The 16,652-nt window shown below is 44.4% G+C and overlaps 1 protein-coding gene across 1 annotated transcript; it reads left to right on the top strand.

Moving 5' to 3' along the window:
* The first annotated feature begins 2,536 nt into the window (after positions 1–2,536).
* LOC121801144 (F-box/kelch-repeat protein At3g06240-like) lies at positions 2,537–3,778 on the top strand. Its single transcript, XM_042200595.1, has one exon. The coding sequence runs from the start codon at positions 2,537–2,539 to the stop codon at positions 3,776–3,778; it is 1,242 nt and encodes a 413-aa protein (XP_042056529.1).
* Positions 3,779–16,652: the final 12,874 nt, after the last annotated feature.

Below are 16,652 nucleotides of genomic sequence, written 5' to 3'. Positions count from 1 at the left end.
GTGTCACAGTCGCTTCACCGACTGGAAAGTGAAACGTGTGAGTCTCTGGCCTCCAACGTTCAATCAGAGCTGTGATAAGATGGTGGTCAATTTCTTTTGGTTTACCACACCTTAACATACCCCCCAAACCCCATCTGGTCCACTATTGCCAAGACATATTGCTGGATGGAAACATCCCAAATTTTTCCTTCAAATCGTCGCAGCGTACATCTTCGGATGGAACTCCTGCCCATATGTTGTTAGAGACGTGTTGTCTCTGAAAATATAATACAGATGGATCCGCAGGACCACATGCAAGCCGACGACGAGAGGTTGAAGATGATGCCATAATTTACCTACATAATTCAAATTCAACAATAACCAACCATAACATTTAATCCAATTTCATAAACCAAATTCAACAATAACCAACCATAAACCATTTCAATAATTAGATACAATTTAATCCAATATCACAAAATTGAACACCAACATCAAATAAGCAAGTACACAACATTGCACATTCAAAATCATAAACCAATTCACCTACACAAAATTAACAATTTCAATTAACAATTCGCCCAACCTACCAATTTCAATTTTGCCTAACCTAACATTTTCAATTTGTCCAATTTCAATTTGACAACCTAACAATATAAACAAATTTAACAATCTAAACTAATCAACCAAAACCCACATAAATCAAAACAATTTGCCCAATTTTTTAGCTATAAAACCCTAGGGTTTAGGCTTATAATCAAATTTATACACAAATTAACTTAAACCCAACACAATCCAACATAATAATCAACAATAATATCATTCAACCAATCCAAAATGCATAATATTTCTACTCAATTCACAACCCATTACAAACCCTAGCTATCCACCAATTACTATAATTATGTAAAAGGTAAGCATACTAACCGAATAAAATAGATGAATTTGGGGGAGAATAGCCACCGATTGATGAATGTAGGCCGAAATCACGGAGAGAAGGCGCGCAGCTGGAGGAAGAATCGCGAAGGCTGTGTGTTGTGAGGTTTTCGCGATTTGGGGGAGGAACGCCTGGTATATCAGTCTGATTAAACACGCCACTCAGGTTGGCGTTTTTTTATGATTAAGTAAATACGCCACTCCGGTTGGCGTCTTTTACAAAACGTCAATATGTTCGGCGTTTCAACAAGAAAACACGCCATTTACAAATGCGTTTTTTTATTTATACACGCCAACCAAGTTGGCGTGTTTAATCGTAATTACAATCCGAGAGCATACACCCAAAATACGGCACAAGTATAAAACGCCATCATCGTTGGCGTATTTACCTTAAAACACGCCAATGACGTTGGCGTATTTACTAATAAAAACGCCAATGTGGTTGGCGTTTTTCCATTTGTGGAATAGATAACAAAATGGGTACATTTACGTAATCTTTAGTGTAAAGTGCCCCATAAACCCGATTTTCCCTACAAATCACCAACGTACATAATCAAAACTCTTTTCCAAAACCTGCAAAGATGAATTAAAATTTGAGAGATTTCTGTTCAAAAAGAGTTGCAACTTCAATCACCAAAGACCGAAGTAATTGGGCGACATGTTGGAGTAATTAAGGTATTGGACTGAAGTTGTAAATTCTCCTTTGGCCCAAAGATTTTAATTGAAGTGTGGGCTGCATGGTTTGGGCCAGCAGAATTGGTGGAGTCGTGGATCTAGCTTTTAAATGTTTTGGGATGTTGGAATGAATTATTGGGCCGATGGAGATAGAGAGGAAAGATTGGGTTGAGATTAAATGATTATTTTCGGCCAGACGAGGAAAACGAAAGAGGCCATAGGAGCTGCTGCTGCTGTTGCTGTTGCTGTTGCTGTGTACCAATACACAGCACCAAGTAGTACTCAGGTTTAAACGCACAAATTTATAAACAAAATGCACCACCAAATTTAGTTTTCAGGTATGTCTTTTTTATATAATATGTTTAGTTGTCAACCATTTAATCAATCCTATTTTTTTTATTCTTTTTCTATAACCACACTTTTATTATCTAACCTAATATTGTATATATAATGGAGTGTGTTTCCTTTTTATTATATATATACCATATTTTAAATTTAATATTTTATCACATTAGATATTTATGTAAAAAATAAAAAACAGAATAAAAGTAAACTTATCAAACAAGGAAAAAAAAACAAATTTGCAAGTGCGTTTTGCCTTAATTAATTCGTATATTACCGCGTTGCAAATTAGAACTTATGTGACAATTCGTTTGGGAGATAGAGTTACTTAAAAAATACATGTATGAATTTATTATATATGGGAAACCTAAAACAATTACCATATTTTAGAATGATTAATTTTTCCATAAAAAAGTGAAATTTTCATTAAACAATCGTATGTATACATGAAAATAATAATATAATAATAAGAGAATGAGTGTAGTGATTTACTTAACAAATATACACAACCATCGTTTTACTATATATATATCTAACAGTATCACGAAATTCCAATCACAACTCTCACCTCATTCTCTTCTCTCCAAAATTCATGGGTACCGACATGAATGATCTTCCGCCAGAAGTCACCATCGACATCCTCTCAAGACTCCCCGTTCGAACCATCATGAACTCCATATGTGTTTGTAGGTCATGGCGCGATTTGGTGAAGAGCCCCCACTTTGCCTCGTTGCATTCTCGTCAGACAGCCTTGTCCTCCGCCCGCCTCCCCGCCATAAAAGACCTCAGATTTTCAAGGGCATACTCCTTCTTGGGGTTTATTGGTGATAATGAACTGATTCTCAAACCACCCAAAGGTTCACTTCTCTCTCATAACTTTCCAAATCCTAATAAGCCATTTATACATAGCTCCCTTAATGGCTTGCTTTTCATGATCGACATGGACTCCTTGTTTGAAGTATTCGTATGCAATCCAATCACTCGTGAGTATGTCAGGATCGATATGGGTCGCGATATGGGTCGTAAATGTGAATCAGAAGATTATGCATTTGGGTTTGGAATGAGCAAAAGTGGTCAGTACAAGATTGTTAGGCTTTTTGCCCATAAGAATTTTCCCCTTACGTGTCAAGTATACATTCTAGGAATGAGACAGTGGAAAAGCATTACAATTGAGAGCCAATTGGAATTGTGGTATCAAATGGATCACGTGCCTCCTTGTCTGAATGGGAATCTTCATTGGCTTTTACGTAGTTATGCGGATAGAAGTAACCCTCCTAGGGTTTATTGCCTCGATCTTGAAACTGAGCTATTTAACTATTTTTCTTGTCCTCCTAGTATTCAACATTGTCAAAGAAGTCTCTATTATGTGCTATCAGTTTTGGGTGGACGCTTGTGCTTCACCAATGATGACTTTGATGATAAGGTTGAAATATGGCGCATGAAGGAATATGGAGATGACAAATCATGGACTAAGGATTATGTTATCAACAGAAAACCATGTATGCTCAAACTTCCTGATGTTTTATATTGTGCTTTCAAACTTAATATACGTTATGATATACATGATGTTATTTTGGATGGCGAAGCTATAGACCATTGTATAGAAAGCATGAATCTCTACCATGATACGCTTCATCCCGTTAAAGCATTCGAAGATGGGGGGATCTTACTCGCCATGCATCGATCTTCTCGACTATTTTACTATTCGAACGCGACTAAAGCTATTCAAGTGATCAAGAAAGAGAGGAATCATGATAGTTCCAACTTAGTTATTCATAGTCCGAATTTAGTTTCGCTCAAATCCTTGGTAATGGGGAATATGAGGGTTGAATATGTTGCTTATTAGAATTTTATTTTATATTTATTTCTCTAGAATTTTATTTAGGTACTCATGAGTTTATATTGTTACTTGTGTTGCTTTGCATTGTCTTGTGCCTTTCTAATGATCTATTTTGGCCATAATCGAGAATTGTAAGAGATGATAGTCTATGGCTTGTTTGATTGTTATGTGTATATTGGATTATTTTCATAAGTCAACATGTTTGCTCTTGATTTTCCACCAATTGTTCTAACGAAGGGCACCAACTATTAATTCAACCAACAGGTAACAAATTCAACTTGTTTTGGATTATTGAAAAAGTAGTACTAGTACAAGTTAATAGAATGCATAGCCATTTGGACCCCATATATAAATACTGGCTTGATATCTTTCAAAATAACACTAACATTTTCTGAAAACAGACAGCATCGGAGCTTGGCTTTATCTCATCCTTCAAAATAACATAAACATTTTCTAAAAACAGACAACAATGACTCCAGCATCGGAGCGGCCAGCCTTGGACAAGCAAGCTCATCTTCTGTTCAGACACCATCCCTCTCATTAATCTCTCTAAACTTGCCAAAGGAAGCACGAGGGAATATTCTTTCAGGTTATGTTGAATGGCCGATTCACAGCTGACAATTTGAATATAGATTAGAATTTGTTTTCTTATATTTAGAATTTGTTTATATAAAGATCTTATTGTTGAACTAAAATGAATATGCCCGTTTAACCTAAGGGATAAATTTATATTCTTCTCGTTTCCTTATTTTAATATCATAAAAAGGTGTAGTACCTTATTAAGGCTTGAGAATGTTCAATTGGTAACAATATTACAGCATTGCAATATTGCATATAGAAATTAGAGATGATAGTTCACTTAAATCCCATTAAATTCCAATTACTCATACAATTTTAAACTATGTATATTAATTTTTTCAATTATCTCACTCATGCAAATTCAGGTAAAATCGATGACGATGGATGATCTCATAAAGTTTTAAACTATGAATATTATTTTTTTCCCTTTCAATTATCTCACCCATGCAAATTCAATTCATGTAAAATCGATGGTTATGGGGTGGTCAAAATTTCCTCAACTTCCAATTTGCTCATCCCCAATGCACTAATAAGAGTCATAAGACTATGTAAGAAAATTTGAAATTTCGAATTTAATATTGAAAGCAAATTGTCAAAATATTAATTGAAGCACTTAAGTGATTAGGGTTTAGGTAGATGCCTATTGCCGGTTAAAAATCTTCCACTATAATTAGACTAACCTTTTTTATCTTCAAATTTCATGAGTTATGTTATTATTCAAATATGATTTTTGTTAATGTTATTATTCATATATGAACTTATAAAGTTCTCATACTACAGTATATGCAAATCACCAATATCATCTCTAGCTTGTTATAGGATATGCTTTAATTTCGTCAATTCTAGTCATCATTGTTTAGCTGACACACAACAATGGGGAAATAAATGGTGAAAAAGTTTGAATGAGTAAAATGAAGTGTACATTCAACTAAAACACACTTAATTAAGAAAATCTCATTATCAATGTCGATCTAACCTTATAAATGTAAACAGTGCTCACATTCATTTCAAAGTAGAGCACTTAATAGCCCAACTTCACAATATGAATCGTCGACATATTCATTTCACATCAGATTAATAGATGTTTAATGAAGTGATGGATCCGCGAATTTCTGATGTTAATAAATGCTGGTAGAGAATGAAGATTATGACACAGAATTTACGTGGTTCGATTTACTGAAGTAAATCTACGTCCACGGGAAGAAGGGAGGGCAAGATTGTATTGCTTGATCTGGGATTACAGCTTACAACACAGACTTGCTATATGGTATTTTTATCTCTAGAGAGCTTAACCTTCTTTTATCTGATCTAAGTTCTATTTATATCTTGAACTAAGATCGTGGCTTGCATCACCACCCTAAGTCGTGGATGTCGTGTAGGTTATGGCCTAAGATCGTGGATGTAGCGTAGGTCTTGGCCTACGATCGTGGCCTGAGCTGACACCACGTGGTAGTGGGTGCGTTGGACGTTGTGGAAATCCTGTATGGGTCCACTAACTCCTTGTTCGGTCGAATACTGAGACCGAACTGCTTTGGTTGCCGATCTGAGAGTAGCTTGATGCCGGCCTGAGAGCAGAGCTTGATTGGATGGCTTTTACCGAGCTGTAGGCTGAGGCCGAACTCTTTGGTAATGCCGAACTCATACTCCTGCTTTGGTTGCCGATCTGAGAGTAGAGCTTGATGCCGACCTGAGAGCAGAGCTTGATAGGTTGGCTTTTACCGAGCTGTAGGCTGAGGCCGAACTCTTTGGTAATGCCGAACTCATACTCTTCCTTGGGCTTTGGGCTGATGGGCCGTCATTGCTGTTGGGCTTGTTTAGTACGCACCCCATCACTACCCCCCCCGAAAAGCGAAGTGAATCACTTCGGCGAAGCGAGTCACTTCGGCATTCTGGAAAAGGGTACGGGGGAGGCTGAAGTCAGGGGACGTGCCCTGCGCGTGACTGCATTAAATGCGGCATTAAATGCGACAGTAAAATCCGGCCGTCGAATCCTGAAAAGGTGGGATATGAAACGGTGCGATGATTTGAAATCTTTTCCAAATCTGATAAATACCGCCTTTCTTCATCATTTGAACACCTTTGCTATTGGCTTCTTCTGCACTCTCTATCTTTTGCGTGAAAAATTTCCTTCCGCTTTCAAAAATTTCCTCAGGATTTCTTCAAACTTTCAAAGAGTAAGAACCATGTCTGCTTCTTCTTCGTCTGAGTCTGGTAGCGGTAGAAAAGGGGGTAAGGGGTCTTCTAGCCGGAAAGAATCCGGGGAGAAGACCGTAGAGTGTTTTCACAGTATCTTGAGTAAGGATACTGTGATATCCCTTTACGAAAAATACTCTTTTCCTGGGGGGAAGGCGGTGGTTCCCGACGATGATCATAGGGCTAACGACCCGCCGGAGGGTTATGCCACCGTTTACGAAGCCTGCTTAGAATGCGGGCTTCGTTTCCCTCTTCCCCCACCTTTTGTAGAGCTTCTTGATTTTTTTCAACTCCCTTTAGGTCAGGTGACTCCGAATTCTTGGAGGCACTTGTCGGCTTTTGCTGCCGAACTCCGTAGGTTAGATAAGGATCTGTCTCTGCGGGCAATCCTTAATTTTTTTCAATTTAAAAGGAAGGGATCTTGGTTTTACTTGATCCCCTTACAGCCTTTTAGGGCATTCTGCAAAACCAAGTGGCCGAAATGGCAAAACCGCTTCTTTTTTTATAATAGGACAGCGGCTCCGGGCTTCCCCTGGAGAGGGCCGAAGTCCGTGATTCCTCATCCTCGGTTAGAACCATTGGCCGAGCTCGATGACGAGCTCAACAAGATTCCCATAGTTAGGAAACAATACACGGAGTCTGAGCTCGTCAAGGGCGACGTCGTGTTCGACATCTCGTCTTCGGACGAAGAGGCCGAGGGTGAGGATTTCTCTTTACCTTTATGTTCTACTGCTTTAACGAAGAAAACTAACCTTGCTTTCTTGCTTTTTGGCAGTGTACATGCTGAACAAGGCTACCCGAAAATCTTCGGAGTCCAAGGAGCCGGAGAGGCCGAAAACCACCAGCTCGGCGTCTGATGCCGAGAGGACTCCGAAAAGGCAAAAAACCTCTTCGGATCCGAAGAAGCCGGAGTCAACTTCGGCAAAGGGGAGGGGGAAGGCCCAGAAGCCCCCGAGAGCGCCAGAGAAAGACGTGGTCTTGGCGCCTCCTTCGGAACATATCTGTGAGCCGTTTTTATGGCCCACGGACTTCGCCGAGGTGAATTCTCTTCTTGATTTTCTGGCCTTGCTTTTTTCCTGTATTTTTGTGGTCCCTTTGTTGACTTTTTTCTTTATTCATTTTCAGAGGAACGATATGCTCTCCAAGCTCGTCGCCGTCGAACTCTCCAAAGCGTCCAATGACTATGCTGAGATGCAGAGGAAGTTGGCGGCTGCTTGTCATCGGGCCGAACAGGCTGAGGCTAACTTTGAGAAGGCCAGAGCTGCTAGGATTTCGGCCCAGGATGAAGCTCAGTTTGCCAAAAACCAGCTCGTCATCCAGCGGGAGCAGACGAAACGGAGGGATGCTGCTGCCGTGGTTGCCCAAGGGGAGGCTTTCCGTGTTTACACGGAGAAACTCTTTTTGAGCAGCCAGTTCTCGGCCTTTGTCGGTAGTCTGGTAAGGCTAATTGCCGATAAGGGCGAGCAGGGGGCCGACGTCGTGCTGCCTCTGTACAGCCGAGAGATAGCGGCTCGGCTTCAGAATCTGCCGCTCCTTGAGGAGCTCGCTTCATCTTCGGTCCTGCTTTCTGCAGACCGAGTCCGGAGTTGTCGAGCTGATCGGGACGAGAACCTGGAGGCTATCTTTGCCTCCGTGGGACCCGTTTCACCCGCTTCGACTTACAACGGAGAGGGTGAGGCCGAGCCGCTGGAGCGGGAGGCCGAAGTCGATCAGGCCGGGCATCCGGAGAAGGAAGCCGATCAGGAGGCGGAGGCGAGGCCGGCAGGAGGCGAGGCTGAGGCTGAGGTAGCCCAGGAGAAAGAAGCTGTACCAGACCGAGGAGCCGGAGACGAAGCTGGCGGAGTATGATTTCGTCTCCTTTCTCTTAGTCTAGTTTCTTCCTTGTAAAATGGCCTTGAAGCCCTAGTGTAAAAAATTTTCCTTGTGAATGAAAAATTCTCTACACTTGTCTTCGTATAGCTTTTCGTACTCGCCTTTATTCCTGTTGTATTTTACTATCTGCTCGGTACAGCTGCCGAACTAATATAGCTGCTTTGTACCCAAGGAGATGGAGATACTTCACTGGAAACGGCTGTACTCTTCGGCTTTGGACGAAGCTGAGAGAAGAGCTATAGCCGATCAGACGAAGAATGACGAGCTTCTGGCTCGTTTAGTGAAGCTGGAGGCCGATATCAAGGACTTAGAGTCCGATAAGAAAGATCTGGAGGCCGAGCTGAATACGGCCATTGCTGAGAGGACTGCGTATGAGGATTACATCCGTGTGCGCGGGGGAATGACCATATCAGACGTTCAGAGTCGAGTTGACGAACTGTGGGAGGAATATCATGTACTCCGTATGAACAATGTGCTGGAGAGCCCGGCTTGCCAACAAGTTGTGACATCACTGCGGCGTTGGGCTTCTCGGTACAACATTGTTCTTTCTCGGCGCCCCTCCATAGAAAGATTCCTTCGGCATATCGCGCCAACAGATGCTCGCACTCCAGATCAAACCTCTGGTTCCCTTGTTCAAAATCCTACTCCCAGCCAACAACGAACTCCGGAACAGCCGGAAACGTCAAGACGAGAACGGGCTCAGGAGCAACCGGAATCGTCAAGACGGGGACGGACTGAAATTCGCCGAGGAGTTGTGACTATGAGCGAGCAAGATCAGCAGATGCTTATTGCAGAGACTCTTCATCGCCGAGGTGTTAGGACTTCTCGGGCTCGGGGAAGAGGCGTTGGGTCGAGGATAGCATCTCGTCGACCTGCTTATTCTTCATCTGCTCGGAACAACCGAACTCGGCTTCCAGAGGATTTTGCAGATAGGTGGCTTAACTTCAGCAACCCTGGACAGTAGAATAGTCCTTTGTAATAGCGTAACGCCATTTTGTAGGGTAGCGGAGTTGTATGCCGAACAAGATTTGATAAATGAAATTTTGTTTTCGCTTCTAACACTGTATTTACAGCTTAGCGAAAAAATTTCATCGTACTTGTCCTCGGTCTTATGAAGTAAACTTCTTGGACCGGACTTGGTCCTTGGTCTGATGAAATAAACATTTTTGACCGGACTCGTCTTTGGTCTGATGAAATAAACATCTTAGACCGGACTCGTCTTTGGTCTGATGAAATAAACATCTTTGACCGGACTCGTCTTTGGTCTGATGAAATAAACATCTTAGACCGGACTCGTCTTTGGTCTGATGAAATAAACATCTTTGACCGGACTTGGTTTGTGTTCTAATTTGGCGATTTTTGTCGCCGGGATCGAACTTTCCCTTGTCCTAATTCGGCGAGTTTTATCGCGTGGATCGGACTTTCCCAGTTAACCGAAGTGGTCTTATGCAGTAAACCTCTTTGACTAGACGTGGTCGTCCCCGGTCTTATGAGGTAAACTTCTTTGACCGAACTTGGTCGTCCTAATTCGGCGAGGTTTATCGCGTGGATCGGACTTTCCCTTATTGCAGTTCGCTTCAGACGAAGTGCTTATTAAGCTGAATTGCGGTCTTGTATCCTCCTTGGAAGCTTGGACTCACAATCGTTGGCTTATTGCAGTTCGTTTCAGACGGACTGCTTGTTAAGCTGAATTGTGGTCTTATATCCTCCTTAGAAGCTTGGACTCACAATAGTCTTTAATAATCGATCTAAAAAGGGGATCAGTCTTTAAAGAACGATATACCTTGGTACCATTTGTAAGAGACGACAAGCACATAGAGACAAAACACATAGAGAAAAAATGAAAAAGACGAAGGAAAAAACTTTAAACCTTTTTTTAAAACGACAAGTAAAAGGTACAAGTAAAAAACAAACAAATAAAAACATGTACCCCTATGACCGAACTAGACACAAGACAGACTGACCGGACCTTGTCTCTTACAAGTGGTACTTCTTGAGGTTGGAGACGTGCCATGTTCGGGGTACTTGTTCTCCTGACATGTGAGTCAATTTATAAGACCCTTTGCCGAGGACTTCTGACACCCGATATGGACCCTCCCATGTGGGTTCGAGTTTGCCCAGCTTTTCTGCTCGGCTTACTTCGTTGTTTCTCAAGACGAGATCTCCCACTTGAAATTGAAGCTTTTTCACCCTTTGGTTATAATACCGGGCTACTTGCTCCTTATACTTGGCTGCTTTTATGCACGCCAATTCTCTTCTTTCTTCGGCGAGATCTAGTTCTGCTCTCAGTCCGTCGTCATTCATTTCTGAGGAGAAATTTAGAGTCCGGGGACTGGGTAAGCCGATCTCCACCGGAATTACGGCTTCAGTGCCGTACACCAGACTATACGGAGTTTCACCGTTGGAGGTTTTGGGAGTAGTTCGGTAGGACCATAGGACTTGAGGGAGATTTTCTACCCATTGTCCTTTGGCTTGTTCTAACCGAGCTTTTAACCCTTTCACCAGAATCCGGTTCGTTACTTCCGTTTGTCCGTTTGCTTGGGGATGGGAGACCGAAGTGAACCGCTGTTGAATGTTCAGCTCTTGGCACCAATTCTTGAACGTCTTGTCGGTGAACTGAGTCCCATTATCCGAGATGAGGATGTGGGGTATGCCAAATCGGCACACTATGTTCTTCCAGACGAAGTCCAATGCCTTTGAGCTCGTTATCGTAGCTAATGGTTCAGCCTCCACCCACTTCGTGAAGTAGTCCACGGCAACGATAAGGAATTTCATTTGCCGAGGAGCTTGAGGAAGTGGTCCCACTATGTCTATGCCCCATTGCATGAAAGGCCAAGGGCTTTGCATAGTGTATAGATCGGTCTGCGGCATCCTTGGGACATTTGCATGAATTTGGCACTTCGTACACTTCTTGACGAGCTGCACTGCCTCTTGTACCATGGTTGGCCAATAATATCCCCATCTCAGAACTTTTTTAGCTAAAGCTCTGGCTCCGATGTGGCTACCGCACGATCCTTCATGAACTTCTCTGAGGATGTAGTCCGTCTCTTCTGGTCCTACGCACCGCAATAACGGCTGGAGGTAAGACTTTCTAAAGAGGACTCCTTCATGAAGTTCGTACCGAAGTGCTCGGCACGTGATCTTCCGAGCTTCTCTCTTATCCTCGGGCAATTGTCCTTGATCCAGATATTGCAAGATCGGCGTCATCCAGTTCGGCGAGCTGGATACTGAATGTACCTCGGCTTCATCAATGCTTCGATGCATTAATTCTTCCGCCTTTGAGCTCGGATCTGAGGCCAACTTACTTAAGGCATCTGCTCGGCTATTTTCCGCTCTGGGAATGCGGATTATCCGAAAATAGGAGAAACTTCGGCTGATGCTTTGCGCTTTGTCCAAATACTTCTTCATTCTCTCGTCACGAGCTTCACTTGTACCCAACATGTGATTTACTATGACTTGTGAATCACAATGGACTTTGAGAGATTTGACGAGCAGACTTTGCGCTAACTGGAGTCCGGCCAGGAGGGCTTCGTACTCGGCTTCATTATTAGTAGTGGGGAATAGGAAACGAAGTGAGTAGGTTACCTCGTGTCCGTCGGGAGCGACAAGTAAAATACCAGCTCCACTTCCCATCTTGTTTGAAGCTCCATCTACGAATCCGCTCCAGCAGTCCGGCGGCACTACTTCGGATTCCAAGGGCTGTGCTAGTTCGGCATTGGCAGAATTCTTCTGTTCGGCAATAACGGGAATTGCTTGATCGAACTTTGCTTCTGCAAGAAAATCTGCCAAGGCTTGTCCCTTGATGGCTTTCCGAGGTAGATATTCAATTGTGTGCTCTCCCAACTCTATAGCCCACTTGGCGATTCTGCCTGATGCTTCTGGTTTGGTCAACACTTGCCGAAGTGGCAGATCAGTTAAGACGCATACCTTGTGAGCATAGAAGTATGGCCGCAGTCTCCTTGCTGCATTTACTAATGCCAGAGCAATCTTTTCCAGAGGTTGATACCTGGTTTCTGGACCTCTTAATGCTCGGCTTGTAAAATAGATGGGAAGCTGCTTTAGGCCTTCTTCTCGTACAAGCACCGCGCTGATGGTTTGATCCGATGCCGCTAAGTATAAGAATAGTACTTCGGCTTCGGTTGGAGCAGAGAGAATAGGAAGCTCGGCTAGATAACTTTTGAGCTCGTCAAAGGCCCTTTTCTGCTCGGCTCCCCACTCGAACTTTGGTGCCTTTTTCAACACCTTGAAGAACGGCAGTTGCTTTTCGGCTGCTTGGGAAAGGAATCGACTCAGTGCGGCTAGACATCCGGTTAGCCTTTGCACGTCATGTATGGACCTCGGCATTGTCATGTTCTGAACGACTTGAACTTTTGAGGGGTTTGCCTTGAGTCCGTCTTTTGAAACCCAACAACCCAGAAACTTTCCCGAATCTACCAAAAAGGTACACTTTTGGGGATTAAGTTTGAGGTTGGCTTTCTTGAGCACGTTGAGAGTGGACTTGAGGTTGTGCTCGTACTCCGAGGTGCTTTTGCTCTTGACGACTATATCGTCAACATACACTTCGACCTCCTTTCCAATCAGGTGCCGAAAAAGCTTGTCTACCATCCTTTGATAAGTGGCTCCGGCATTCTTTAAACCGAATGGCATCTTTTTATAAGCGAAAATGCCGAAGTCAGTAATGAAGGCCGTTTTTGAAGCGTCAATCTCATCCATTAAAACCTGATGGTATCCTTTGTATAGATCAAGAAAACAAAAAATTTCAAAGCCCATCAGAGCTTCTACTTTTTTATCTATGTTCGGAAGGGGATAGCAATCTTTGGGACAGTGCTTATTTAGATCGGTGAAATCTATGCACATCCGCCATCCTCCTTCCTTTTTCTTGATCATGACAGGATTGGCCACCCACGAAGGATACTTCACTTCGAATAACACATCCGCTTTCAATAATTGACGGACTTCGTCATGGATGACTTGACTTCGTTCTGCCGCAAAGAGTCTTTGCTTCTGTTTTATCGGCCGGACTGAAGGATCAATATTTAACCGATGAGTGATTACCTCGGGGGGCACTCCGGTCATGTCCAACGGAGACCATGCAAAGACGTCTTTATACTCCTTGAGGAGCTGGATGGTTTTTTCCCGAAGTAGGGGCGTTCCCGCGAAGCCGATCTTAACCGTTCTGGATGGGTCGTCTTCGTACAGCTGAACTGTCATCGAGTTCGGCTCCGGTATGACTTCGGTCATCGCCTCTGACTCCGGCTGCTGTGATTGCTATGCTTGGTGGTGCCGATCTGACTGCTCGGCACTTCTAAGCGCAATTTGCAGACATTCCTTTGCTCTCTTTTGGTCACCTCGGATGACCGCTATCCCTCCTTTAGTGGGGATCTTGATGGTGAGGTGATAGGTGGAGCAAACGGCCCGAACTGTGTTGAGCCAGTCTCTTCCCAGGATGACGTTGTATGGGGACCGAGCTTTCACCACGAAAAACTCAATCATCGTACTGGAGCTAGTAGGCGCTTTCCCCACCGTGATCGGAAGGCTGATAATACCTTCAGGGCGGGTGTCCTCCTGGGCGAAGCTCTTCAGGGGAAGCGGAGCCGGGCTGAGCCGAGCTGGGTCCACTTCTAGTTTGTCGAAGCACTCTTTAAAAAGAATGCTGACTGACGCTCCTGTATCCACAAACACCCTGTGGATCAGTTTGTTTGCCACTCCGGCTTGGATGACAATGGCGTCTTGGTGAGGAGAGATGGCCGGGACGGGATCAGCATCCGAGAACGTAATCACTTCGTCCTGCTTCAGCCTTTTATGCGTTGGCTCTTCTCGATTGGAGCCCCTGCGCTCTGACTTCAGGGACGACTTGGTCTTCCCGGCAGGGAGAGCGTCAATAGTCAGGATTACTCCATCATATTGCGGCTCGTCATCGTCTTCGGGATCCGGCTGCCTTTTCGGATCCTGAGGAGCGCAGTTCGCACCTCTCTGCTTCTTATTCTTCTTTGACTGCTTGCTTTGGTATTTTTTCAATGTCCCTGTCCTCACAAGAACATCGATACCTGCAGCCAAGTTTCTGCACTCCTCGGTATCGTGACCGTGGTCTTGATGGTAGGAGCAGTAGTTATCCTGGGGTCGGCGCGCGGCAGATTTCGTCATCCGCTTTGGCTTTTCGAACAGGTCAGAGTGTAGTTCGAAAATTTCCGCTCTCGGCTTGTTCAGCGGTACGAACTGAGCGGGCGGCTTCTCGGGATTGAGACGGGGTCCCAATCTGTCTTGCACCGGAGTCCTTTGAATCCTTTCAAAAGGAGTTCGGCGAGGATGTCCCTGATCGCCAAAAGGAGTTCGGCGAGGATGTCCCTGATCGCTATGATCGGGCTTCCTCCTGTCTCCTCGGGACGATGAGCTGTCTAACGACCGTTTGCGACGGTCTGCCTCATCGGCCCGGGAGTACTGGTCCGCAATGTCCCACATTTCCTGAGCTGTCTGCGGACCGCACTCAACGAGCTTCCTGTAGAGAGCTCCGGGCAGGATTCCATTTTGGAATGCCGAGATGACAAGCAGATCGTTGAGATCGTCTACTTGCAGGCATTCCTTGTGGAATCTTGTCATAAAGTCGCTGATTTTTTCGTCGCGACCTTGACGAATGGAAAGCAGCTGAGCCGAAGTGATTCGGGCTTCCGCTTTCTGAAAGAACCTCCTGTGGAAGGCATCCATTAGATCTCGGTAAGATCTGATGCTGCCCTGGGGGAGGCTATCGAACCACCTTCTCGCGTTCCCGATGAGCAGCTCGGGAAACAGCTTGCACATGTGGACCTCGTTGAGACCCTGGTTCGCCATGTTATACTGATAGCGCCCCAAGAAATCGTGAGGGTCCACGAGCCCGTCGTAAGTCATCGACGGAGTTCGGTAGTTCTGTGGTAGGGGAGTTCGGGTGATGTCGTCCGAGAACGGAGTCTTCAGTGCTCCGTACACGGCGAATCCGATATCTCGTCGGTATGGAGGAGATTGAGTTCTCCTGTGATTCCGGTACCGAGGAAGAACAGGAATATGTCGGGGTTGAGGATTCTTCTTCCTGGAAGACACGGCACTACTGCGGTAGTGACTTTCGTGTCTGGATGAGGAAGGAGAATCCTCCGTTTTCGTCTTCGGCTCTTGGCTCTTTTGCAGGAAGGCTAAGAACTCATCCTGCTTCTCAGCCAAGAACAGCTTGACAGCCTCATTCAAATCAGGCTGCTGGGAAGACTCAGTGGGACGATTTTTGGAGCGGCCTGTTCCTTCGCCATGAGAACTGGTGGTGGATTTATCCCTAGGCTGTTTTCCAGACCTATGGGATGGATTGGCTTCCTCCTGGTTCTCACGGGCAGGAATGCGGGTACTCTGCGATCTGGTATGCATTTTTTGGGTGGAAAAAATGGATCAAAAATTCGCTTTATCACAAATTTTGTTCTTCGTTTCCCACAGACGGCGCCAGTGATGGATCCGCGAATTTCTGATGTTAATAAATGCTGGTAGAGAATGAAGATTATGACACAGAATTTACGTGGTTCGATTTACTGAAGTAAATCTACGTCCACGGGAAGAAGGGAGGGCAAGATTGTATTGCTTGATCTGGGATTACAGCTTACAACACAGACTTGCTATATGGTATTTTTATCTCTAGAGAGCTTAACCTTCTTTTATCTGATCTAAGTTCTATTTATATCTTGAACTAAGATCGTGGCTTGCATCACCACCCTAAGTCGTGGATGTCGTGTAGGTTATGGCCTAAGATCGTGGATGTAGCGTAGGTCTTGGCCTACGATCGTGGCCTGAGCTGACACCACGTGGTAGTGGGTGCGTTGGACATCCTGTATGGGTCCACTAACTCCTTGTTCGGTCGAATACTGAGACCGAACTGCTTTGGTTGCCGATCTGAGAGTAGCTTGATGCCGGCCTGAGAGCAGAGCTTGATTGGATGGCTTTTACCGAGCTGTAGGCTGAGGCCGAACTCTTTGGTAATGCCGAACTCATACTCCTGCTTTGGTTGCCGATCTGAGAGTAGAGCTTGATGCCGACCTGAGAGCAGAGCTTGATAGGTTGGCTTTTACCGAGCTGTAGGCTGAGGCCGAACTCTTTGGTAATGCCGAACTCATACTCTTCCTTGGGCTTTGGGCTGATGGGCCGTCATTGCTGTTGGGCTTGTTTAGTACGCACCCCATCATGAAGCAATAAAAATAGTCAAAACTCAATAATTAAACACCCTATTCAT

The sequence above is a fragment of the Salvia splendens genome, chromosome 4, assembly GCF_004379255.2.
Source record: "Salvia splendens isolate huo1 chromosome 4, SspV2, whole genome shotgun sequence".
Lineage (NCBI taxonomy): Eukaryota > Viridiplantae > Streptophyta > Magnoliopsida > Lamiales > Lamiaceae > Salvia > Salvia splendens.
The sequence above is the reverse complement of the archived record's forward strand: the minus strand, read 5'-3'. Positions and strand labels throughout refer to the sequence as shown.